Below are 24,098 nucleotides of genomic sequence, written 5' to 3' on the forward strand. Positions count from 1 at the left end.
ATTGGTTTATCTGACCCATGGGATCTTTGTTTTTATCCACAGAGAAGTGACTGCTAGCCAGTATTTAGCAAGGAGCATGAGCCCTGCATGATTTTCACTTTTAAGCCTGTTTCTCCTCACCAAGGACTTGTCAATTTTATTACAATAATTAGACTGTAGTATTACCAGGCTTCCCTCCAGTTAAAACCCTGCTGTACTTGGCTTTGTGATCCCAGGCCTGTAATTACTCAATATTTTTCAAGCATCCCTTTGGGGTTGCATCCTGCACTCCAGATGTGGGTATCAGGAGTTTGTATCCCCAGGGCTTCCTTCAGGAACATCACACTGTGAATCCACCAACCTCCAAGACCTACTTGAGCTATGGTCAGTCAGATACCAATTGCACAACCTGACAGAGTTTGGCAGACTCATCCACTTTTCCCCACTAGATCTTGGATGTCCCTATAGTATCCAGCTTGGTGGCCTCAAGACCCAGAGTCATTTCTGGCACATAATAGGTGCTCACTAAGCAGATGGTAAATTGCCGGATGTCACTAGTCTTCATGTAGGGAGGATATGTATTACGTTAACATGGGGATAACGTGGGGGTTGTGTGGGGGCCCTAGTTTCTGGCCTGGGCTACTCTAGTCTTTCATCTTCCACATCACTTCAATGGCAGATGGTTTTGAGATGTTTGCTGGACCTGATTCTACAAGCTGCTATCTCCAGGTCTTGAACAGTTTACCTCTAAAACTAGGGCTAACTCTTCTCCCTAACAGCAGTTACCATGAGCAAATGTGTCAAGTATTTCTTCTGACTCTTCCTGCTCTCTGATGAAGTCCACAGGATGCCAAGGGACCAGTGCATAATACTTGTCTCATGTAGAATAGTGTGGCTGTCTATGGAAAGACGAGGGAATAAAAAGAAACTGTTGTATAAACGGAGATCAAAAGGTGAGGAAAATTCCTTGTGGAGAACTGAGCCTGAGCTTAGATCTCTCCTTCTAGGTCCTGCTGGGGAAAAGAACTGGTCCAAGAAGTACCCATCATGTGGGGGCCTCCTCCAGTCCCCGATAGACCTACACAGCGACATCCTCCAGTACGATGCCAGCCTCGCACCCCTACAGTTCCAAGGTTACAATGTATCTGCTGAAAAGCTGTTGAACCTGACCAATGATGGCCATTCAGGTAAGGGGGAGATCCTGGAGACCCTGAGAGGCAGGTCCGAGGCCCCGTTGACTCTCTGTCCTGACTCTTCCATCTGGCCGGGATGGGCTCCTCTGAGGCACTCTGGAGATGGGGGAGGGGGAGGCTGTGAGTCATGCCTGGCCCACTGTCTTGTGTGTGTGCTAAAAATCCTGGTTCCAGTGATTCTTCCTGGGCAGCATATTTCAGAAGCTCATCTCTTGTGGGAGGGAGAGGGAAGAGATAAGTCTGATCCCATTGGTCCATTGGCTAAGCTGCCAGGGTGAATTCTGAGTCATCACAAACTATCCAAGGCACCAGCAATTCAGTTGCTGAGGGTGGACACTTGGGGTTTAATCAGACAGACTGGATTTGAATCATAACTCTGCTACACACACACACACACACACAGAGAGAGAGAGAGAGAGAGAGAGAGAGAGAGAGAGAGAGAGAGAGAGAGAGAGAGAGAGAGAGAGAGAGAGACCAGGTTTAGGGTAAGTCTTTCCACCTCTAATAATCCAACCAAGAAAATCCTCACAAGAGTGCCCAGCTGCTTAGGTTGTAATTGATTCCAGATGTAATTAGGTTGACAACCAAGATTAGCCATCACAGATTCTAATGAGCCATCAGACTGGGTAAGAATTTTAACTTCCTTGAGTTGTCATTTGGAAGAGGGACCCACTGACCTGTTCCGTGGACACTAGAGATTGGATACATCATCACAGTCTGTTGTATAGTTAGTGCTTCTTAAAGAGCAATTGTCATTGGAGTATAATGTTCCAACTTGGAAAGTTCTTCACTGACAGTTCTGTTATCACAGACAGGAGCCTGATACATGGGTAAGTAAAGAAACAGCCATCATTGGTGTAGAGTTGATGCTTTCCAGGGGGGTCCAGGAAGGTGCTGGTGCCACTGGAGGTGCCCTGGGGGAAAGAGGCCAGGCGTCCGACCTGCAGGCATTATTGCTCTGGTCTGTGCCTCGTTCCTGCAGCCCCTTGGACCTGTGTGGGGGCTGCCTGCCTGCCTGCCTGCCTGCTCTCTAGCAGGGTTGGTCTGGCCAGGGTTCAGCTGGCCAGGGCTCTGAAGGCTGCTCCTCCATTCCTCACAGTGAGACTGAACCTGAACTCGGACATGTACATCCAGGGCCTCCAGCCTCACCAATACAGGGCGGAGCAGCTGCACTTGCACTGGGGGAACCGCAATGACCCCCACGGCTCTGAACACACCGTGAGTGGGAAGCACTTTGCCGCCGAGGTGAGTGAAGGGCCAGTCTGGTGGAGAGTACCTGGCGCTGGCTCCCCTCTCTGTGGCCATTGGGATAGAGCAGCCTTCACAGTCTCTGTCCTCACCACTCTCCTAGAAGAGAAGTCTAGGAGCCAGGTCTCACTGCCCTGCATTTATCCGGGTGTCTCCGTCCCTTCCTTTGCTGGAGCATACTGAGTTTGCCTGCTCCTTTTACTGTGTGATGCTGTTGGGAAGGCCAGCCTTGCAGATGGCATGGTGGGATGCATGCGGCCCTTTTCTAGACATCCTCCTGCTTTGTGCAGATGAAGACCTCACAGCTCGCCTGGCTGTCACAGCTCATTGCTTAATCATACCAGGCTCATTGCTCCTCCATGCTTTTCAGTCTTCACACATCATCCCTTCTCTTCTCAGCCATGAATAGTACTTGGGAATATGGGAACCCCGATCCAGGACCGTCTTGTAGTTTGCCATAGAGTAAGGGGGTGACTGGCATGAAGATGTGCAGGGCATCGCTATGATCAGAGATTCTCTGAAAATGGTTTGGGATGTGGGCACAGCACTGTGCTGTGTCGTCTTGAGATTCTAAGCTAAAATACCAAAGGGAATGAGAGGAGAGGCAGGATGTTCCTGCTGTACCACAGGCATGGGATGGGGTGGGATGGGCAGGGGTCTTGAGTTCTTCCACTCCAAGTTTTGAGTCGGAGATGTGGCTCTGAGTGTATACAGGGAAACAGATAGGAAGAGATAAATGTTGCTGGTCAGCCAGCAGATCCCATGCTAAATAATGATACAACCGTTCTCTCCTCTGTTCACAACTGCTGAACTGCTTAATGTCTCAACCTAATTATAGGTCTGTTCCCAGTGTGGAGGGGATGTGATTCTGGCCCGATAGGACGGTATGACTGGAGGCGCACGTATTTCAGAGCAGACCCTTCCTTCCCTGGAGCTCAAGAACTGCAATTTCTTGCAAGCTAATTGCAATGTTGAGGCTTCTTCTTCCCCCTGGGAGAATAAAGTAGCAGCTAGGATGTAGGTTTGGAGAGTTTACGCATTTAAAAATATTTCCGGGGTGCTGGAGAGATGGCTCAGCAATTAAGACAGCATACGGCTCTGACAGAGGACCCGAGTTTGGTTCCCAGAACCCATTTTGGGAGCTCACAACTGCCTGTAACTCTACCTTTAGTGGATCTGATGCCTTTTTCTGGCTTCCTCAAACACTGCATTCAAATGTGTGCATGTACACACAACACACACACACACCTTTTTAACATTTGAGACAAAATTTTACTATGTAGCCCTCACTGGCCTGGATCTTACTATGTAGACCAGGCTGGCCTTGAAGTCACAGAAATCCTCCTGCTTCTGCCTCTTGAGTGCCAGGATTGAAGGCATGTGCCACCATGCCTAGCTAAAACAAAAATAAAATCTCTAAAGAATATTACTAATTATTGTATTCTCTGCTCTTAAGTTAATCATCAGACAAAACCTGGTAAAAATAGGCCATAATTGTTAATATTAGAGAAAAAAATCAGGCAGATTCTCTATAGAGATCTCTCTGAAGCTGTGGTTCTTCTGCTGGGTGGCGACTACAGAAGACTTTCTGAAGCCCCTCACCAGGGAGTGCCCATAGACCTAGGTTAGTTTTCAACCTCTTTTTTATTCGTCTGAAAATGGTAAGAGCTGACGCACACCAGAGGGTCAAAGGTCAAACAATAAAGATCTTGGGTAATTTACACAAATAGAAATCTACTCCATGGCGCCATTTTAAGATGGTGTGGGCCATGTAGTGGGCTCTCCTTTATGGGAAAAATGGTGAAGCAAGAGCCCCTGAGGAAGCCTTAGATAACAGAAGATAACTTACAAGAACTAACATGAAAGTCAGATGCGGTGGTGCATGCCTGTAACCCTAGCACTCAAGAGGCTGAGGCAGCAGAGTTCAAGCCCAAGGATAGCTTAAGCTATACAAGTAAGATTCTGCCCACCACCCCAAATGACCCTGGTTCTAGTCGCTACCCAACATTTCACAACCATCTGTAACTCCAACCAATGCCCCTCTTCTGACTTCCACTGGAACCAGGCATGCACATGGTACACAGATATACAAGCAGGCAAAACATCCATACACATAAAAAATAAAATAAAATGAAAAACAGCAAAATGGCTATGTAATGGCACTAAAAATAGACCTTATGCTGAATTTCTTTCAAAAAGGGAGATGGTAAGTGAATAGGAAAAAGAAATTGAGATAAAGATTTCAATATGCAATAGTCTCAAGGGCACAGAATAAAAGTGCATGTATTTTGCATTTAGAGCTATCCACTATAAAGCTTTCTGAAAGCTAGGTGATACTATCTTTAGGATTAAAAGTCAGATTAAGCATCACCAGAATTTATAATAACAAGGGTCATACTGTGTGTCTACAGTTTGTAAATTTAGGGCTTCTCAAAAACTTTTCTTTACTTTAATAATTAATTCCTGAGCTGATTAAAAACTCCACCATTTACAATTTTATTTTGAGAAGATAAAAGTCTGCGTTTGTGGAATGTCGTTTTGTTTTATAGTCTCTGAAAATCTGACTGCTAACCCCAGCTGGTAAAAGCCACGCTGTGATTCTGTCTGCCTGAGGGATAAACGCCAGTGTTTCATGCATTATCAATTATGATTAAGTTGTAGCTGGCAACTGGTTTCCTGCCCCACCCCTACTGCTTCCAGATCAAGTACAGAGATGCCAAATTACAGGAGACCACTTGGCCCCAGGCTCCAGAAAAAAACAAAACAAAACAAAACAAAAAAAAAAAACCAGAAGGGAGAAGAACTCCAAAGCACCAAAGTCTTCTCATGGTTAACATAAAACCCCATTCATTCATTCATTCATTCATTCATTCGTGTCTATTGTACCTCTGCGACTTTACAGGCGCCTTATCAGACACTAGAGATCCCATGAATTAAAGAGGATGTGCCCTGGTTTACAGGTGGAAGAGGACTGGGGGAGGGGAAACTGGGGACAGATGCTAAGGGTGAGGGATCAGTTCTGTTGGGGGAAAAGAGGGACAGAGGTCCATCTTTCTAGCTGGATTCAAGTCTTCTGCAGAAACAAAAGGTTCCCGAGAGTCACTTGTCCCCTCATGGGTACCTTCTCTCCTTTTGCAGCTGCACATTGTCCATTATAACTCAGACCTGTACCCCAACTTCAGCGCCGCCAGTGACAAGTCAGAAGGTCTCGCTGTCCTTGCTGTTCTCATTGAGGTACGAGGTGGTCAGAGGGATGGTATTGGGACTAGGCATGTGTTCTATGCACAGCGATCGGTAGTGAGCTGCTCCTGGATGGCCCTGCGTTGCCTCTAGAACAGGGCTGTTCCTCCGAAGGCTCCTTCTCTCTTTTCTCAGAGGAAGCCTTTCTGTATCTAGGCAGCTGAAACAACATAGCTTTTGTGACACTGGACATATTGAAAGCCCCCCTCCCTTATCCCGAGCCCTGTTGCATGGTATGAGGTCACCTGGCTGGGGAGGGCCCGTGGGGCACACGGATCCTAAGGCTGCACTATCAGATGCGTCTGTCACTGATACAATACCTAGCATCCAAACTCCACTCTGTAATGAATTATGCAATATTGGAAAACAAGAATGGAGCCTGGTATGGTGGTGCATGCCTATAATCCCAGCAGGCTGGAGGTTGAGACAGGAGGATTGTTGAGAATTTGAGGCCAGCATGGACTGCACATCAAGATTTTATCTCAAAAACTGGGGGCAGGGGTGGGGTATGATCAGCTTGCTTTGTTTTCCCCCAGTGAGGCAATATGCTCCCATTCCCAATGTGCTTACTTATTTGGCTTGGCTTTCATGAACTCAAAGCTCCATTAAGTTCCGGGTCAAATGCATTGGTATAGTCTTTGGGCTCCTATCAGATAGCCAGGAACACACCCTATATACTGGGATACTCAAACCTGGTGTCTTAAGCTGAAAGCTAGATATTGTTTGATGCCAAAGGTCGCGACCACTATATTAACTCTCAACAGTCCGGTGATGGGTCAGACTTTCCTTTGTGAGGAGGCAGCTCCTCAGGGAAGGCCTCCAGCCCAGCCTGCGATAGTAACTGTGAACGCAGGCTGGTCCTGGGTGATTCCGTCCCAGCCTGCGATAGTAACTGTGAACGCAGGCTGGTCCTGGGTGATTCCGTCCCAGCTCAACCTGCCTTGTCTGTGTTCCAGATAGGCTCCAGCAATCCATCGTATGACAAGATCTTCAGTCATCTTCAACATGTTAAGTACAAAGGTGAGGGCTGCTTGACTACTTAGTCATTCACTGTGACACAGGATGTGGTCACACCAGCGTCACCTTAAGAATAGCAACAGCGTGGAGGGGGGGGGTGCTGTCTGTGTTGCGTTCAGCACACTGAGAGCAGCAGGTTCCTGGGCAGTGTTGTGACTCTGGGTCAGAGCGCATTCCCTGTGCCTGAATGTGAGTGTTTAAGCTCAGTTACTATGCTGATGCCTCTCCTATCAGGGGGTAGCTGATACCCTCACTCCCAAAATGTCTCTCCAGGCCAACAAGCACTCATCCCAGGCTTCAACATTGAAGAACTTCTGCCCGAGAGCCCCGGCGAGTACTACCGCTATGAAGGGTCCCTGACTACACCTCCTTGCTACCCTACCGTGCTCTGGACAGTTTTCCGAAACCCTGTGCAGATTTCCCAGGATCAGGTAACAAGCCAGGGACTGGACAGCACGTGGTTCCCTGCCCTAAGCTGTTCTAATCAATGACTCGATTTCCCCTGAGATCCATCAGCAGCTCTTCAGAACCTCTCCAGTGACCTGCCGCTGAAACGCTGTAGGAATTACAGACTAAGCTCTAGGAGGAGTTAGACATCACGCTAGGAACACGGGCAGACTTCCCGCGGTTCATTACAGAGAGCTGGAGAGCTGAGTTTGCTGACATACCCCTCAGTGGCTGGGTGGCACCTGCGGTCTAGGTGGAAGAGCCTGGCTGGTGGGGCAGAATAAAGATCACATCAGGTCAACACCTGGGCCCTGGGGTGCAGTGGTGAGGGGGACACTCACCGCCCTTGGAGCTCACAGTCTAGAAGTGTAAGCTGGGGGCGCCCTGCCGTTAGCAACGACTCATGTTGGAAGTCAGGGTTAGAAGTTCTCCGGATCACCTGGCTTCTGAGTTGAGTCACTGCTCACCCGGCTACCCTAAAAGCAGGAAGAAGGAGTGTGGAGAAGGCTGGATGGTGCTGCCTACTAATCACCCCCACCCCAGTTGTTCCAGCCGGCCTCTCCCCTGTCCAACCCCTGCTCTTTACTACAAGTTTCTGAACTGAGAAGCCTCGATAAATGGCAGCTGGTGGGTGGACGGGCGAGGGGATGAGCTGAATCCGAGGTGAGATGTGTGGGGAGCAGCCATAGCCTAACCCAGAAGCTGCCATAGTAACAGATTGTATCATATTCGCGGGGGTGTGAAAATGCCAGTGAGCCTGCCGTCAGATCACCAGCGGGCCTCCTCCCTCTGTCTTTTATTCTGATTTGACTATAAAAACAAGCCCAGCTCCACTGCTCTAAGAGTTGGGTTCCAATTGAAGGTCATGAAAGGAAGAATGTGGTCTTGGTGAGAGGCTAAGGAGTCCTTCTCTTCAGCTTTCCCTTCATTGGGAGCAGATCCTGGGATGACTGGGAACCTTGACAGCAGGAAGGACCCAGCCCAACCCAGCAGTGGCTAGTGAGTGAGACCCCCAGGATGGAGAAGTAGTTCTCTGGCTTTTCCATTGCTTTCAGATACTTCCTGTCAAGCACCTCATGGGCTGATTCCAGAGGCTTGTCCCCAGTCCCCTCCCCAGGAGGCCAGGCCAGCAAGCATTATCTGCTCATGAGACCTGTTTCCATTTTTCCCCTCAGTTGCTGGCTTTGGAGACAGCTCTGTATTTCACACACATGGACGATCCTTCCCCCCGAGAAATGGTCAACAACTTCCGGCAGGTCCAGAAGTTTGATGAGAGGCTGGTGTATATCTCCTTCCGACAAGGTGAGGAAGGTGCTGGGGGAAGGGAGGGGTAGCAGGGTGCTGCCAGATGTGTGTTTCCTACCAAGGAAGCAGTGCCCTTAGGAGACTGGCGAAGAGTCCCCTGGCTGCCAAGGAACCAAAGCACGTCTAGAACTTTGGTGTGGGGGCTACTGCAGTGCCCCTTCACTGGCCTCCACTTCCTTGAGTCTTTGGAGAGAAGGCCAGGACCCTGAGGTACACAGACCAGAGCCCTTAATTCTGGGAGTCACCTACAGGTGGGGAATGAAATGTTCTTGGGGACTTCTCTGCTCTGAAGAATGGTTCCTTATCCTACGACACATTGGAATCCTTTGCGCGAGGAGAGACTTCTAACTTCCCACCCTAGACTCTCTTGGTATCAAGGGCTACATATGCCCTGCCCTAGGCTGAAGGAGGTGACTATATACTACAAGCATCCATAGATGCTTCTTTGTAAGGCCAAGGACATAATCCATGTTCATGGCCACATCCGCTCAAAGTCTAATGTAGCAGGACCCATTAGCAAGAAAGCACTCTGGTTCACAGCTTTTTTGTTTGTTTGTTTTGTTTTGTTTTTTGTTTTTTGTCTAAGCACCAGCAAACACATTCCGAGCTGAATAAAACTTAATAGTTTGGTGTATTCCAACTGCTAGGAACTCATCATTCCTTCTAAGTCTGTAACTGTGGTGACTAGGAGGAAATTAGCGTTTCACTTGCTCAGTGCCTCCATCTGACACTGAAAGTGGTCATGGGGGAGAAGGAGAACTCTTACCATCCACACCCATCTTCACACCTCGGAGGCAACTTTCTCACCATGCCTTCCTGAGCCTTGCCAAACCTGGGAAGCTTGGATGGTCAGAAGCAGTGCAGGTCTGCAGAAGCGGCCCCCACCATCTCCTTAGGTCACTCAGAGCTCAACAGGGCCAGGCGTTCATATTTTAAAACAATCCATAAGCCCACCTGCTAGAGGAGTCATGCACTTCATCTCACCTGATGCTTTGTATTGCTGTTGCTCCTTTACTGTGTGAGATTATAACCGTCATCTGCTCAGTTGAGTCACGAGCCAGTGAAGACTGCCTTTCAAAGCCCTTCCCAGAGGCGTTAGAAATCGGCCCTTCTGAACGGACCCATTGACATGGCCAGCATTATGTTTGTAGGCTATCTCTGTGGGTTATCCTCATGCCCGAGCATTTGTGCCTTGTGTTCTCTCCAGATACCACTCAACTAAGGTCATTCCCCTTCTCTTCCGTTTCTGGGCCTGAAACACAATCTGGGAGCTGGGTGGCCCTTCCTATCCCCTGAGAATGTGTAAGACAGTGACATGACAGCTCAGTTGTTTGCCAGGGAATGATTTGAATGCTCAGGAGGTTTTCATTTGCTCTCCATTATGTTCTCCTTCCTGTTCTTCTAAGTAGACTATGAAGTATGTGGAATTGAACGAAGGTGCTTCAGTTCTCTGTGTTCTTGAGACAAGGTCTCCTACAGTTCAGGCTGCCTTTCAAGCCACGACATAGGTCCAGGCTGGCCGCTGTGGTTCTCCTGCCTCAGCCTCTTAAGAGGTTGGGGTTATGGATGTGAGGCATCATACGCTGTATGGATACTTCAGTTCTTAAATTTAAAAGCCTAGAGGTGAGGACCATAGCCCACAAAGATCAGGCAAGATTTTTGCTTATGGTTCAAGGGATTTAAGAGCTGCCCTCTAATCTAGTCTGTATATGTACCTGAAAGAGGGTAACAGATGCTTTCCCTGAAGTCAGGAGACTTCGGCTCAAGGCATTGCTTTGTTTTCTCCTGACTGTATGATGTGAACAAAGCACGCCGTTCTTTGGCCCTGGTTTCCTTGGCCACAGGATGCCAGGCTGGAGACCCTACTCTGACGACATCCTTTCAGCGCCAAGAAACTACGATTCAAAATGGATACTAACAACTGCCAATCCTGACTTTACATTGCAGGGTCAGTGTTTGGGGGCAGTTACAGAGGATCAGAAGAAACCGTGCAGGAATTTGATTATGACAACTAAAAGTAACCCCCACTTGTACCGATGGACTGTGGCATTGGCGCTAATTAGCCGTCTTCTCAGATGGGCTCAGGTCTAAGTAGCTGCTTGTAGACTGGATCTTTCAGGCAGCTTTGCAGCTGAGTGCTTTGGTAGATCCTGCAAGTCTGGCTGGAGTAGACTGAGAGGGCTCTAGACGGAAGCTTGAAGACTAACCCCTGGCTTAGGACATCAAGCCCAAAGCCCAAAGGTAGCTTTGCCACAGGCCCTCCCGCATGGCTTGATCAGAGATGCTGCTGCTTCCATGAGGCAAGGCGAGGCGAGGCTTTCTCCTTGGAGAATCTGCAGCAGTCCAAGGCAAACTTTTAGACACTGATTATAGAAACTTGGCCAAAGTACTCCCTTCCTCATACTCCAAAACACAGGCAGCAAGCAAGGCTGCTTCCTGAGGCAAGAAGAAGCAGCAGCCCCTCGGAAGCTCAGCTCCTGCCCTCCTCTGCCCACAGGTGCCGGAATCCACAAAGGCCTCTCCCGGCCAACCTGGGGCAGGTCTGGCTAACATGCACTTTCAGGATTATAGCATGGGCCTGTTTGTCCACATGACCCCTGAGTGATTTGGGTTCAGTTCTTTGCAGACTCTTCCATGGAGGCCCATTGATGATTAGGGTCTGTTCTATGCAGTTTCCTTCCAAAGTTAATGAGAGCTAAGGAATCCACACATTCTTCCAGGAAAAGAAAGCAAAGAAAATCTCTAGGAGAGAAAATGCAAGGGCGTGTGTGCTGTGTGTGTGTGTGTGTGTGTGTGTGTGTGTGTGTGTGTGTGTGTGTGTGTTCTGAGATTTAATCAAATTGAAACACATAGGGCTGAACGATTTAACTGCTATTACTAGAACATGCTTATAAAAGCAGCACAGAACGTGCTTTCTGCCTGAAAGGTGCTTATACTTTAGCCATGATGTAGCCCTAGAGAGGGGTTTCTCAACTCTGGCACTACTGACACATGGTGCAGAATAATTCTTATAGTGGGGCCTCCCTTGCCCTGCAGCATTAGCAGGTGTCCCTCATCCTTACCTATGAGATGCCTGTGGCATGTGTCCACTTGTGATATTCAAACAGTATCTCTAGACATTGCCCAGTTCTCTAGGGGAGATGAGGCAAAATGGCCCCATTGGGAACCACTATCGCAGGGATTGGTCAGTGACTTTGTAGGCTTAGGACTGGTTTTCTCCCCATTAGTATAGGATTCTAAAGTTGAGTATCACATGCTCTGATCTTTATTTTTTTAATTAAATTTTTATTTTTATTTTATATGTCTATAGGTATTTTGTCTGCATGTATGTCTGTATAATGTGTATGCCTGGTGCCCCAGGAGATCAGCACAGGGTGTTGGATTCCATTGAACTGTAGTTATAGACAGTTGTGAATCACTATTTCCAACACTGTGCGTGTTGGGAATCTAACCCAACTCCTCTGGAAAATCAATCAGTGTTCTTAACCACAGAGCCATCTCTCGTCTGTATTGTATTATGTCCTGAAAACCTGAGTCTCGTGATGATGACCCCAAACTAACTAACCCAAGAGAAGCCTTGTTCCCATACCCCTTTAGAACCTAAGTAAATATCCTTCTTATATAACCCAGGAAGGCTAGGAGAAGTGGCCAGAGAGAGACCTAGGCTCCCTTGGGAAAGTCTGCAGACCCTTCACCTGAGCACCTTTCTTCAGGGCCCTCATCATCCCTTGTCTCCTTCCTACCTCACTTGGTGGCCGTTTGGATGGCTTAAAGTCCCTACTCCAGATGGAAAGCTGTAGGTCCTGCAGGGGCCTCTGGAAAATGGAAGACTTGAGCTTGCCCTCAAGGTGGGGTGCCAGAAAGGAGACTCACCTAAATTCAGCTCAGGTTTCCTGAGAGCCAGGTACCCTAAGTGAGGATGCTGGAAAGAGCACAGGCCAGGGCCCAGAAATGGGTTCATTTCTTCCCAGTCCATGACCCCAACTCTGAGTCCAAATGGTGATGGATAGTAAGGCAAGAGTCTATCAAACCTAAATACTAATATTGTCTATTTCCTTTTAGGCATGTTGGGGCAGGGAAACTGGAGAGACAAGAAAAGGCCAAAAAGTTTCTATAATCATGTCTTTAGTGGGCCTGCTCTGAGGAACTGCATGTCACTCACTAGGGATCTAGAGCCAGCTGAGGGGCATTTATATGAGTAAGTGTGCTGTACTATTGAGCCTGCTGGACATCAAGGGGGAGGGCCTAACCAATGCCATTTGCACAGTAACATAATTAGAGTCTGCTTATCCTGGACAGACCTGCATAGTTTTAGAAAAACTTTCAAAAGAGAGAAATTTTATCCAGCTAAGATGGATGATTAATTTTTTTTGAGACTAGAACTTATATGCCGTGGTTATTGACCTTGTGTTTCTTCAACTTTCTATTTATAAATAAAAGCTATTAGATGGAAGAGTATCATCAATTCTTCCAAGGCATCCAATGGGAAAACAGAGAACTTCCTACCTTCAGATTCCCAGACCTGGATCAGGGGTCTGAACTGGGAGCAGCAATCTTCAAATGTACTAAGAAGTGAAGTCCCAGTCCCCTCAACACACCACGAGTTTCCCTAGCATGCCCCAGCTGTGCACTATGGGACAGAAAAAAAATCAACCTCCCAAAATCCCACCCCCACCCCGCACATTCCCTCTTGCTCCTGTTGACAAGCCCCTGACTCAGAGCAGGCTGAGGTCAGGAACAACAGCTGGGAAAGGGGCCAGGAATAAGGATGGACCCATTCCTGGTGAGGCCCGGCTGATCCTCCCATGTCAGCTCTCTGTGGCCGCCATCCCTGCCCTCTCAGCCTCAGCCTCCCAAACTGCAGGGCCTCCTAAGACAGGAAGGCACATACACTATTCCTTTTGTCTGGAATGGCTCCCTCTCATTATCAAAGTTCTTTTAAGACTTTTAATCACACTCTCTCAGAAACCCTCCCTATTACCCTGGAGGTGGCTTATTACCGGCCTCTTTCATCTGATTTGTTCATCTCGATTGTGGTATGTGGCATTTAACCAAGTAATTATTTATTACAATACAGTCAAACCAGAGATAGGTAGATAGATAGATAGATAGATAGATAGATAGATAGATAGATAGATAGATAGATAGATAGACAGATAGATAGACAGATAGATAGACAGACAGACAGAAACTGTTATACACTATACACTTACATCCTTACGGAAAGGATGCCTGATGTCTCGCGTCTCATTCCTTCTTTATTCCTGGCACCGCGCCTGGTGCATGTTATAAGCTTGCTAAAAGAATATAACTGACCGTTTCCTTTTCCCTTCCCTCCCCAGTATCTTCTCTCTAGAATGGTTTACACATACACCTGGCCAGTTGTCAGATTTCTAAGTTTTCCAACCATGTTAAAATAAAACCATATGTAAGGGAAATTCAAGACTCGAACCTGCAACTGAGTTTTAAAGGCCTGGAGGAAGTTGCCAACTGATGTCACACTTTTTGTGCCTCTGAGATGACTGGGATATAAGCTCCCCATCCTATTAGCCATCATCCCTTAATCCCTGACAGCCTGGACCACTGAATGCAACTCAAAGTTCAAGAGCTGGCATGGTACCTGGCTCAGAACAGTGTGGCAGGCAGGCTTGCAATCTGGGAGACAAAGCCCTCAGTTTCTATTACAGTTTTATAAGCCAGCTACTTTATAATCTGCCTAGTGGTGCCTTTTTGGTGGGATTCTTTGGAGAAGTTATTCTCTCACTGGATTATACAGGGTTGATGAAAAACATTGCCTGGTTGAAAAATACCCTCCAAAGGCAGCAGCGATGTATGCTTGGTCACTGAGGGTGTTTTCCTAAGCCAAGTACAACTGGAAAAGAACGTTAACACTGCAGTCACTTGACTCTGAGGCTTATAGCCTAAGGGTACAATATAATAATATAATAAGAGTAACTTGTTATCATTCTAAGTCAATGTCATGTTCATAAGCAACCAAACCCCTGGTAAACCTAAACTTTCCTGGCTCCCGTCATAAGACTGGAGACCACTGGAGATATATCATCCCTGCAAAACCTGTTGGCTCTGGGGACTTTGAAATGAGAGATTACATCCCACAATCAAACAGAATTGAACGTAGAACTAGAAAATACTAGACTGTTTTTCCAGGTACTCCAAGATGTGTAAATGAGTGCTTGCTCTCCGGGCTGGACTTGTCTGTGTTTGTACTTGAGGCTTCAGAACACCTCAAAAGCAGTTACCCAGCATCCTCGGTGCAGCCAGATGCCAGTGGAAGAGGCAGCTCCTGAGCCAGCTAGTCCAGGTAGTAAGGGGCCTTTGTGCCAAGCAGTTCCTGACCTTCTCCAGGTGGTCTACCTTCCTGGACAAGGCGGCTGTCTGCACCTGTGCGCAATTTCCTTTTGTGTGTGGTGTTGCCCTATCTCTGTTCACTCTGGCTGGTTCCTAAGTGCCCTCTGGAGGCACTGAGCAGGCAGTGCTCGCCTGGCTTCTCAGCTTGAGTTATCTATCTCAGGAGTCTTTTCCGCTAGGTTCTCATCAGCTGGCTGTCATGGACCACCTCTGAGAGCAAGCCTGTCTCCATTTTCCCCATCTGTCTCATCGTTCTTCTTTAGGAATTACATGTTATTGTCCCTGTTTGGAAACAACTAATTTCGTTGTTTAAGCTGAACACAACCTTCTCCAGCTCAGCCCATCCTGCACCATCTTTGATAACAGTACTCTAGCTGCCCAGAGACTAGCCTCACCTGGCTGAGCCTCTGCTGAGAAATACGTCGCTTTCTTTTTCTGGCTCGAGTTCTCAAGTTATCTAGACATTTCTCCCTATGCCCTGAAAGGCTCATTGCTAGCTCCCTGGCTCTTTAGTCAGCAGATGCTTTGGCCCTATCTTCCGTGGGCCTCAAACCCGCTGAGCAAGGTCTTTTTCTGCACACCTTGGTTGGTACGGCCTAAATTGGCAGGATGGCATTCTAACCACACCTTCCTGCCTTGAGCATCCTGGGGAGGTAGAACTGTTATGGTGACACCCTTTGCCAAGCGTTTTCCTTCCTTGGCACCTTAGCTGCTTTGTTTTTGTTTTTTTTTCCAACATCAACATCTTAGTTGAAAATTCACTTATTCCAGTCTCTGGAACTGTCTTTGTCTTCATTGCTGTGTGGGCCCACATCATTGTTTCCAAAGAGAGACAATTTAGTCCCTGACAGAGTCCACCTAGGAGGGAAAAACTTGGGTTGGAGCACTGGGTTCAATTATGCTATTGTCAAAATACTGCAGAGCAAGCAAGGGGATGCTGGACTCCTCCTCCAGAGAAGCCACCAAGCTGGGCCTCTCTGGAGAAAAGTATCACCGTAGGGCCTAGATCTCCATGGGTTTTGCTCAGCAACCCAAGACCATAGCACACAGACAACTCCTTCAGCCATGTGGTAGGAATGCTCAGCTGTTTGGGCCCATGTGGCTCTCACATGTTATGGTGACTGTGAAAGAGACGGTCCAGCTTGGACAACCTAGCCAGGTGGCTAGCTGGTGATAGCCTTGCGTGGCTGGATCAGCCCTAAAAGCTTCTGCAGCTTGAGGAACAAAATTGTGTTTCATCACAGGGCTAGAGAAGAAACGGCCAGAGCTTAAGATAGAAATGAGCAAGGTCTCTGGGTACCATTTAAAAACAAACAAACAAACCCCCCCAGCAAACTCAAATACTAAGTTGTCCTGCGCTGGGACCCCAGGCTAGGGGGAGCACACAATATGCATAAAATTCTCCCTGAGTGGGAACCTGTCCTATGTATATCTCGAGACATACATTGTTCCCTGTGCTCAGTTTACCAGGGAGGCCTGGGCAGACGATCTGACCAGGGGAGCTACTTAAGAGCTATGAACCCCTGGTGGTGGCTAGTCAGAACAGGAACAGTCCACCTATCCTTGGGGACACTCTCCTGATGTCTACTCAGTTTACTCTCTCAGCAGCCAGGGCTACTCAGGCTTGTCTCGGAGGCTTGGCAGGCTTGGTGTGAAACTGCAGGATAGTAGAGAAGGGGTACAGGTATTATGGCTCCTGGGGAATCAGCCAGACTCTGGCCACAGGATAGGAGAAGGCAGGTGAGCAAAACCTTACCCTGCAGCCTCAGGTCTTGTGCCTCGATATGATGAAAGCCACAAGGGTGAATTATTCCCCTCTGCTGGCACCTCACACTTGGCCAGGGGTCACCTAGTATCTTGGTTCCTATGGTGGGCTATACAGGTGCAGACTATCACAGGTTACCACAGCCTGTCATACTCAGGCTCCCAGTGTGAGTTAGAACGAACACCATGAATAGACAGAAAAGCAGGCAGGGAGGCACACACACTCGTGCACATGCAAACACACACACACACACACACACACACACACACACACACACGCTCTCTAAAGTTTCAGAAAAGCACCCGAGAAGGGGGTGTGTGTAAACAGACTTCTTTAGATGGAGGACCTGGCTGAGAAGAAGAGAAGAGTAGTACTAACCTATAGGAGGCAGGCTAGGGGCCGCTCAGGGAGGATGTTGTGATTGGGGTCCTCCGTTTATTCAGAAAGATGCAGTCACAGGTGACTATGTCCTTGGAGATCCCTATTAGGCTGTGGGATTTTACCTTCGATGTTACACCTGGGTACCCCTTAGAACTCTAAACTCATCCTACTTATTCCTAATAGTGATTCCTTGGGGGAAGTCATAATGCCTCAGTCTCATGACGCAGAGAAGATGGATTGGTATAGTAGAGGAGTTTGTCCAGTAGGACCAAGCAGATGTGGGAAAGAAAGAGCCAAAGCGTGACGTTAGAGTAGTTGGGAGAGGGGAGAAGGCTGGTGGCAGGTTCCTCACTGAGAAAGACAGGTGCCAGAGAAATAGAAAACTTGCCAAGGTAGGCTAATTCTTATCCAGCTTCACTGTGCCTCTTTGGCCACCATGATTAAAAATCAAAGTCTTGCCCTAGCAAAGAAAGTGACTGTGGTAAAGGAACAGGGGATGGAGGAGGAAACAGTATGGATCCCTAGGTGGGAATTTCCCTACCCCATCAACCTAAGACAGGGGTCACCATCCTTAAAATCTGAATAAGCCCTGGAATATCAAACAAAAATAAGAGTTTTATGCTATGCACTGGTCAGCTCCATCATGGTCTGGCTCTAGATTAACCTCCAATCTCTTCTCCCCCCTTTGAAGTAGGACTCCTTACCGACACAGGACTGAGCCTGGGTATGTGCCTCCTGAGTGTGCATGTTACACCTGGGTGATCCCGTGATTTTCATGTGATCTGGGCTTTGTGATACTTTCAGCCCATCTTTTCTGCTTCTCTGCTGTCGCTTTGGCTTCTGGTATCCCTCAAGCTGCTCTCTAATTAAAAAATGAACTGTCAATCAAATGTTTCTCTAATGAAAAGACTGAATCACTCTGTGGTGTGTATGCAAAAATCCCATTTAAGACATCCTGTTGGTTAAGGTTGGAGGGCACTGTTTAAAAACATACCTAAGCCCAAGGTCAGGTGGCTGGTCACATGATCGTGGCCACGGGGTCGGTTGTTTGGGACTGCAGCAGTGAAAATTGGGGGCAACATTGATAGAATCGTCCCAAGAGACCTTACATCCAGCAAGCAAAAGCAGACTGAGATCTTATTCTGTAGCCCAGGGTTTCTCAAGGTGTGGTTCACAGACCACAAGCATCAGCATCAGCATCAGCTGGAGATGTTGGAAAATAAAATGTAGCTTCCTGGGTCCCAGGTCCAATAGACCAAACCAAGTCTCTTAGGGCTGACCTTTCGGGAAGTCTACATTGTGAACATGATCCTCAGATGATCCTTGTGCAGCTTGGAGAGCCCCTGAGGGAAAACCACTGCAATTTGCAGGCGTCCCCTAAGCATTCCAGCCAGACAGTCCCACAAAGCCAGAGGCCAGAATCCTGAGAACAGAGGTGGGGGACTCATAATGCCCTGAGGACAACTGTATATCTAGGACATCATTTCACACCCATGTGCTCCGGGGATCAATGAGGAAAAGGAGGAATGTGACATGTGCTCCCTGCCTCCTCACCAGGTATCATCCTTTCCGTGGTCCTGGCTGGTATTCTTGGCATCTCCATTGTTCTGGCAGTGTCTATTTGGCTCTTCAGAAGGAAGAAGAGGTAAGTTGGTTTGGATTCAGAACTCCCATTCTGAATGTGTGGCTTATGTGCCCGTGATGATTGGTCTCTCTGGAGAGACAGCTCTGCAGAAGGAAGAGCTCCTGTTGTATAACCCACGCTACCCTAAGAGTGCTGCTCTCCAAACACCAGTGTCTAGCTCCTTGCATGAAATACTGGTCATTTAAGGGTGACGGTGCTCAGGTGTGCTGGTGACTCTACCAGCCTTTCTCCATTACTGGTTAGCTGTGAGACCTTAGGCAAGTCTTCCGATGTGTGTTTGCCTTGGCACTAAGATCTTTCCATCTGGTGTTTCTTCTATGAATCCAAAAAGAAAAATGAAGAAAAATCTGGTCCCTCACTCATATTAGCTATAAATGCCTTTGCCCATAGTTTTATTGCCATGCTTGGCTTTTCTTAACTCAATTTATTTTTCTTGGTATGGAAAATAAGGTTTCCAATTATGGCATCAGAAGTTTGAAGTGGGAGTAATAATAAGACTTGCTTCAGGATGCAGGTCTGCTATGACCAGGCCTTGCAAACAGAAAACAAATAGGTTCTGTTTTAGTTAAAGTTTGGTGTGACACCATTTTCTCCCAAGTCCAACAGAGGAAAAGTCCCCCAGAGAGGAATCTGGACTTCCAAAACTCCTTTATTCCATACCTGCGCCAGGCTGCTCTCTGGCTCCCTCTCTCTCCTCTTTTGACTAACAAGACTTGTGTTCTTATTGTTCCTGTAGCAGAAAAGGTGACAACAAGGGAGTCATTTATAAGCCAGCCATCAAGAAGGAGACTGAGGCCCACGCCTGAGGTCCCTGGCATTCTCAGACATCCAAGGAAGGACCTTGCTTTGGACACTACACACTTTGGCTCCCTGGACACTTGAAATACCTCCAGGTGTTCTCTCGAGCCCAACTGTCACCCCTTCCCCAGACTCTTGAGAGGCTTCCAGCTGGTCCTCCCCTGTTCTGCTGTCACAGCCACCCCGGGGTGACCAGTGAGTGGGATGAACTGAACTAGGGGGCAGGAGCTTTCAGTGGATTTCTCTAGCTGCGTGAGATGACTGGAGATTTAGGATTCTGGGTCACAAACCGAACCTGCTGGTGGACTATTAGGGCTTGGAAACCACTTCCATCCTAGGTTCATCTTGATACGCCCCCAGTGCCATGGACATTCCAGTTATTCTCTGACCTTCCAGACCAGAGCGTCTGTCCTTTGCTCGGGTGACGCTTTTGAAACTCAGCTTCCTTCCTCAGTGAGGAGCTGTCTTCCTTGGATTTCCTTCTGCCTTGACAGACCCTCCAGCCTGACCTCATGCCTATGGGGAAGAGTTGCGACAGGAAGCATCAGATGATCAGAAAAAAAAAAAAAGAAAAACTATAATATACTAGGGCATTTCCACAGTCCTGTCTTTTGGGCTAGAGACACTGACCAAACCTTACAGCCATGCGGGCTCAAGTTCTGTCTTAGTGGGGATAAAAGGGAGACAGGGGAAGGGGAAGCGGAGGCAAGGGGAAGGCAGACACTGTCCAGGAGTCTTCCTCTGGAGTCAGAACTGGAATCAAGAGACAGTGGAAGAGAAACTGAGTCTAAGTTGCCGCCTACTTAGCCTCAGGAGGGCAGTTGTGTTTCATATCCTACTCCATTGCTTTCTCTCTCCTGGAGTAGATGGGATTTATGAATGATCTGCTCTGCTTTGAACCCGTGGGAAACAGACAGAAGCAAGACTACTGTGCAACTTTGTCTCTTTTGCCCAAATGTCAGTTCAACCTCCTCTGATATCCCTTCTGCCAACTCAGGGTCACGACTGTCTACTCCTCTGGCCGTGGAGAAGTCTAAACGATGTTCGGTCAAAATGTATTTTCATACTCTCCAAGCAGGAAGCTAGCTGCACAGAGCCAAACCAGGTCCTGGTATTTAAGTACCCAAACCAATGGAATGTTCCCAAGATTCTCCCTGTCCTTCCCTCTCAGTCACAGAGTTTCTGAGAATACTTCATTCCTTCTTCATGTGCCTCCCACAGAGGCGAGAGCTCTGTGGAGAGCAGTCAGCTCCACGGCTCTACAGGAGCCTCAGCCACCAGCCCCTGATTGCTAGTTCCTTGCAGGTCTCTGATTTTGTCTCATTTTGACAGCATGGAATGTCCTCTTGAAGCACAAGGGGTTTTTTTTGTTTTTGTTTTTGTTTTTTGTTTTTATATCTCTTCCCTTCTACTCCTTCCTCTGATTTGATAAAAAAAAAAAAATCTTTCTCTACCATTACAACTTTTCATGGTGGCCAGCCCCGTGTCTTTGTAACATAATTCACTGGGCGAGGTTACAGGTGACCCAGTGGGGGCTTGGCTGTGTGTGTGTGTGTGTGTGTGTGTGTGTGTGTGTGTGTGTATGTGTGTGTGTGCGCGCGCGCGCAGTGTACGTGCCCGATGGCATCATCACAGTAAGGACAAGCAGCCTCAAGGAGCGGCAGCAGCAGAGTTCAGGGGCCAGAACCATCAGCCAGAAACTAGCATAAAGCACTCCAGGACAGCAAGACTGTCTCAAAGAACTATGCACCGACCAGTTATGTGAGAGCACAGCGAGACTGCCGTCCCTGGCACGAAGCCTGGTCCCAACGGGAGATGTGGTGGGAGGTGAAAACAGCGGCCTTTCTCCTTCCCTCTTCCCATTCAGCATGGCCCAGACATTCAGTCCTCGTTCAGTCCTCACGGCTGAGATGAAACAGAGCCAGGGAGGCAGACAGAGTGCTCCGAGAATCAGCGCTGTCAACCTGTAACTCTTGAAGATGCAGCTTTCTTCGTATTCCCAGTCATTCTGGCCACCACTGAGGGAAGCCAGTGCTGTGGGGTGTGAAGCACAGCTTGCCTTACACGCCTTAAGTCGGCTGTGTGAGGTGTAAGGTGGGTGCCTAGGAGAGCCTGGGTGGGCACAGGGCTGGGCACGTGGCAGGTGAAGAAGACCAACACCGGGCATGGGCGGGTGGGGCATGCACCTGGGACCTGGGGGAGGCACTGGTTTCTGCAGTTTTCCTCTGCCTCTAACTGGAGAACTTGAGTCTCGCTGTGGTTTTTCAGTATCTGTCATTATAGTAAAACATGTATCCATGGCTTTAATGGTATTCTAGAATTTGCTGCACTGACTGTCTTAATCATATTTCTATTCCTTGTCCTCTCAGTACTCTTTGAAGGCCTCCTGATTGGCCCTGAGAAAGTACCAGGGGTGACAGTACCCTTGGGTCCCCCCTGTGCCTCTCATCCATAGGCCACTGTGATGATGGCCCGTTTAGCACTTCTATATTTATTGTACCAATGATTGTAATGAAGACATACACTGAAAATATAAGAAATTATAATAAAAATGTTTTTCACATCAGACTGATTTTTTTCCCCCAAAGGTAAGAGTGGATGAGGCATTTCTTTTGGTGATGAGTAACTAATGAGAACAAATGGTCTTGTCCTTTGCATCCAGCTCTTAGAATCTGGCTCTAAAGGAAAACACACAGATGGACTTAGTCATTCAGGATGGAGGGGAATGAAGATATATGGTGTGTATAGCTCTGAGTCATGTAACTGCTTATTAGTGAGGCTGGGAAATCCCGAGTAATTAGGGGAGGGCTTAGGGGGGGAAACAGGGTATAAGCTGGGCCTTGAAGAACAAGTCACAGGATGCCTGCTTTCCCAGCCATTGAGAGGCTGAGATAGGAACATCAGGAGGCGAAGGCCAGGGACTGGAGAGATGGCTAAGTAGTTAAGAGTACTTGGTGCTCTTGCAGAGAACCGAGGTTTGCTTCCTACTACCCACGTCCAGTGGCTCACAACCACCAGGGAACAGGTCTATGTCTCTTCTCACTCTGAGAATGCTGCAAGCAGGAGGTGGATGGCCTCTCTCGACTGCCGTTCCCTTACTTTGAATCCTTTTGCAAACATGCTATCACCTTTTGTCTAAATCTAGACTTTACACACTGCTTTGCTAAAGAAGAGGCGCCATGCAGGTTACAATAGGTCCGGTCATTGTTTGCGTGTGTTATTTAGAGAAGCCTCCAATTTTCACTCTATTCACGAACAACATGCTCTGGGAGGTGGCACAGCAGCTGACCCAGCTTCGGATTAGAAACATTACAAACCATGGGTATTGACGGTTGCTTTATTGAGAACCAAAGCCTTCTCCAGCTCTCCGCTTTGACATCCTCCCACGTGTCATGGGCAGTTGCAGGGATGCAGACAGGTTGGGAGCAAGACATAGAGCTCCCTGAAATGCTTGTGTTGGATCTGCTCTTATGTCTAGGCAGGAAGCTGGGAAGGCACTTCCTGAACCAGGTAGTGAGTATCTCCTCTCTCTGCAGCCTTTCTCCCCATTCTGTACAATCAAGACTCATCTGGGTTAAGCCAGGAAAGTGTGGAGGTGGGAGCTACCAGTTGCATAAAGCATTTAATTCTTCCCTCAGCTTGATCATTCCCTCCTCCAAATATAGATAAAATTATCTAAGTTGAGCCTCGAAGAAAAAGTCACAGGATACTTGTGTTCCTGGCCCTTGGGAGGCTGAGGTAAGGAGGATCAAGAGTTCAAGACCAGCCAGGCGGTGGTGGCACATGCCTTTAATCCCAACACTTGGGAGGCAGAGGCAGGTGGATCTCTGTGAGTTCAAGGCTAACCTGGGCTATAGAGTTGAGTTCCAGGAAAGGCTCCAAAGATACACAGAGAAACCCTGTCTCAAATAAATAAATAAATAAATAAATAAATAAATAAATAAATAAATAAATAAATAAATAAATAAATAAATGAGTTTAAGGCCAGCCTTGACTACATAACGAGACCCCATCTTGAAAAGAATGTAGATTTGAACAGATGGATGGAAAGGAGGCATCCCAAACCAAAGGACTATGAATGTACCATCCAATAGAGACAAAGTATAATGCCACACACAGCACACTTTAGACTTTCTAGAATCCACACAAAAAAAAGGGGTAAAGAAACCAAGGACATTTTAATAATCTTATATAATCCAAAGGACCTGAGATAGTGTCGTTCCAATATGTAATCAGCACTTTAATGGGATATTTCAATTATGCTATCATCTACCTTTAAAATCTATTGTATATTTTACATGTGCACCATATTTTACTGTACAGGGAGGGGCAGGTCTAGAGGACCAACTTGGGGTTAGAAGAATGGAGATGGGAGACAGATTATAGAGGACACCAGAGAGGTCTGAGATAGGAGGAATAGGAAAATCAAGCCAAGGTGAGCAGGTTAGCACCAGACCTTGGGCTTGGTTCCTCCTCTCCTCCTATTTCTTCCTTGTAGTATCAGCAACTTCTTAGTCCTCTTGACCCTGGATACTGCCTGGAGGGTCCAGGTGCAGAGGAGTGACTTTTTTGCCTAACTCCCACTGTAGCTGGTGCCTGCTCATCCTCAGTAGGACCTCCCCTTCCTCTTTCCCTCCCCCCACCTCCATCTCCTTAAAGTCGTTAGGTCCTTCCACCTACAAGGCATTTCTAGGCTCTGGGTGCCAGCCAG

General features: G+C 47.7%; 1 protein-coding gene across 2 annotated transcripts in view; it reads left to right on the plus strand.

The window, feature by feature from the left end:
* The window catches only part of Ca12 (carbonic anhydrase 12), a 57,662-nt gene extending 35,709 nt beyond the window's left edge, over positions 1-21,953 (plus strand). The window contains exons 3-11 of one of the 2 annotated variants that reach the window (XM_006979309.4): positions 987-1,166; positions 2,272-2,417; positions 5,559-5,654; positions 6,617-6,680; positions 6,951-7,108; positions 8,300-8,426; positions 17,639-17,668; positions 18,502-18,589; positions 19,326-21,953. In XM_006979309.4, the coding sequence (XP_006979371.1) occupies positions 987-1,166; positions 2,272-2,417; positions 5,559-5,654; positions 6,617-6,680; positions 6,951-7,108; positions 8,300-8,426; positions 17,639-17,668; positions 18,502-18,589; positions 19,326-19,395 (959 nt within the window). In that variant the 3' untranslated portion in view covers positions 19,396-21,953. Of the gene's footprint in view, positions 1-986; positions 1,167-2,271; positions 2,418-5,558; positions 5,655-6,616; positions 6,681-6,950; positions 7,109-8,299; positions 8,427-17,635; positions 17,669-18,501; positions 18,590-19,325 lie in introns of both variants that reach the window. The other variant, XM_015997989.3, reaches the window with a different exon arrangement.
* Positions 21,954-24,098: the final 2,145 nt, after the last annotated feature.

Source organism: Peromyscus maniculatus, chromosome 7 (genome assembly GCF_049852395.1).
Source record: "Peromyscus maniculatus bairdii isolate BWxNUB_F1_BW_parent chromosome 7, HU_Pman_BW_mat_3.1, whole genome shotgun sequence".
NCBI classification, from domain to species: Eukaryota; Metazoa; Chordata; class Mammalia; order Rodentia; family Cricetidae; genus Peromyscus; species Peromyscus maniculatus.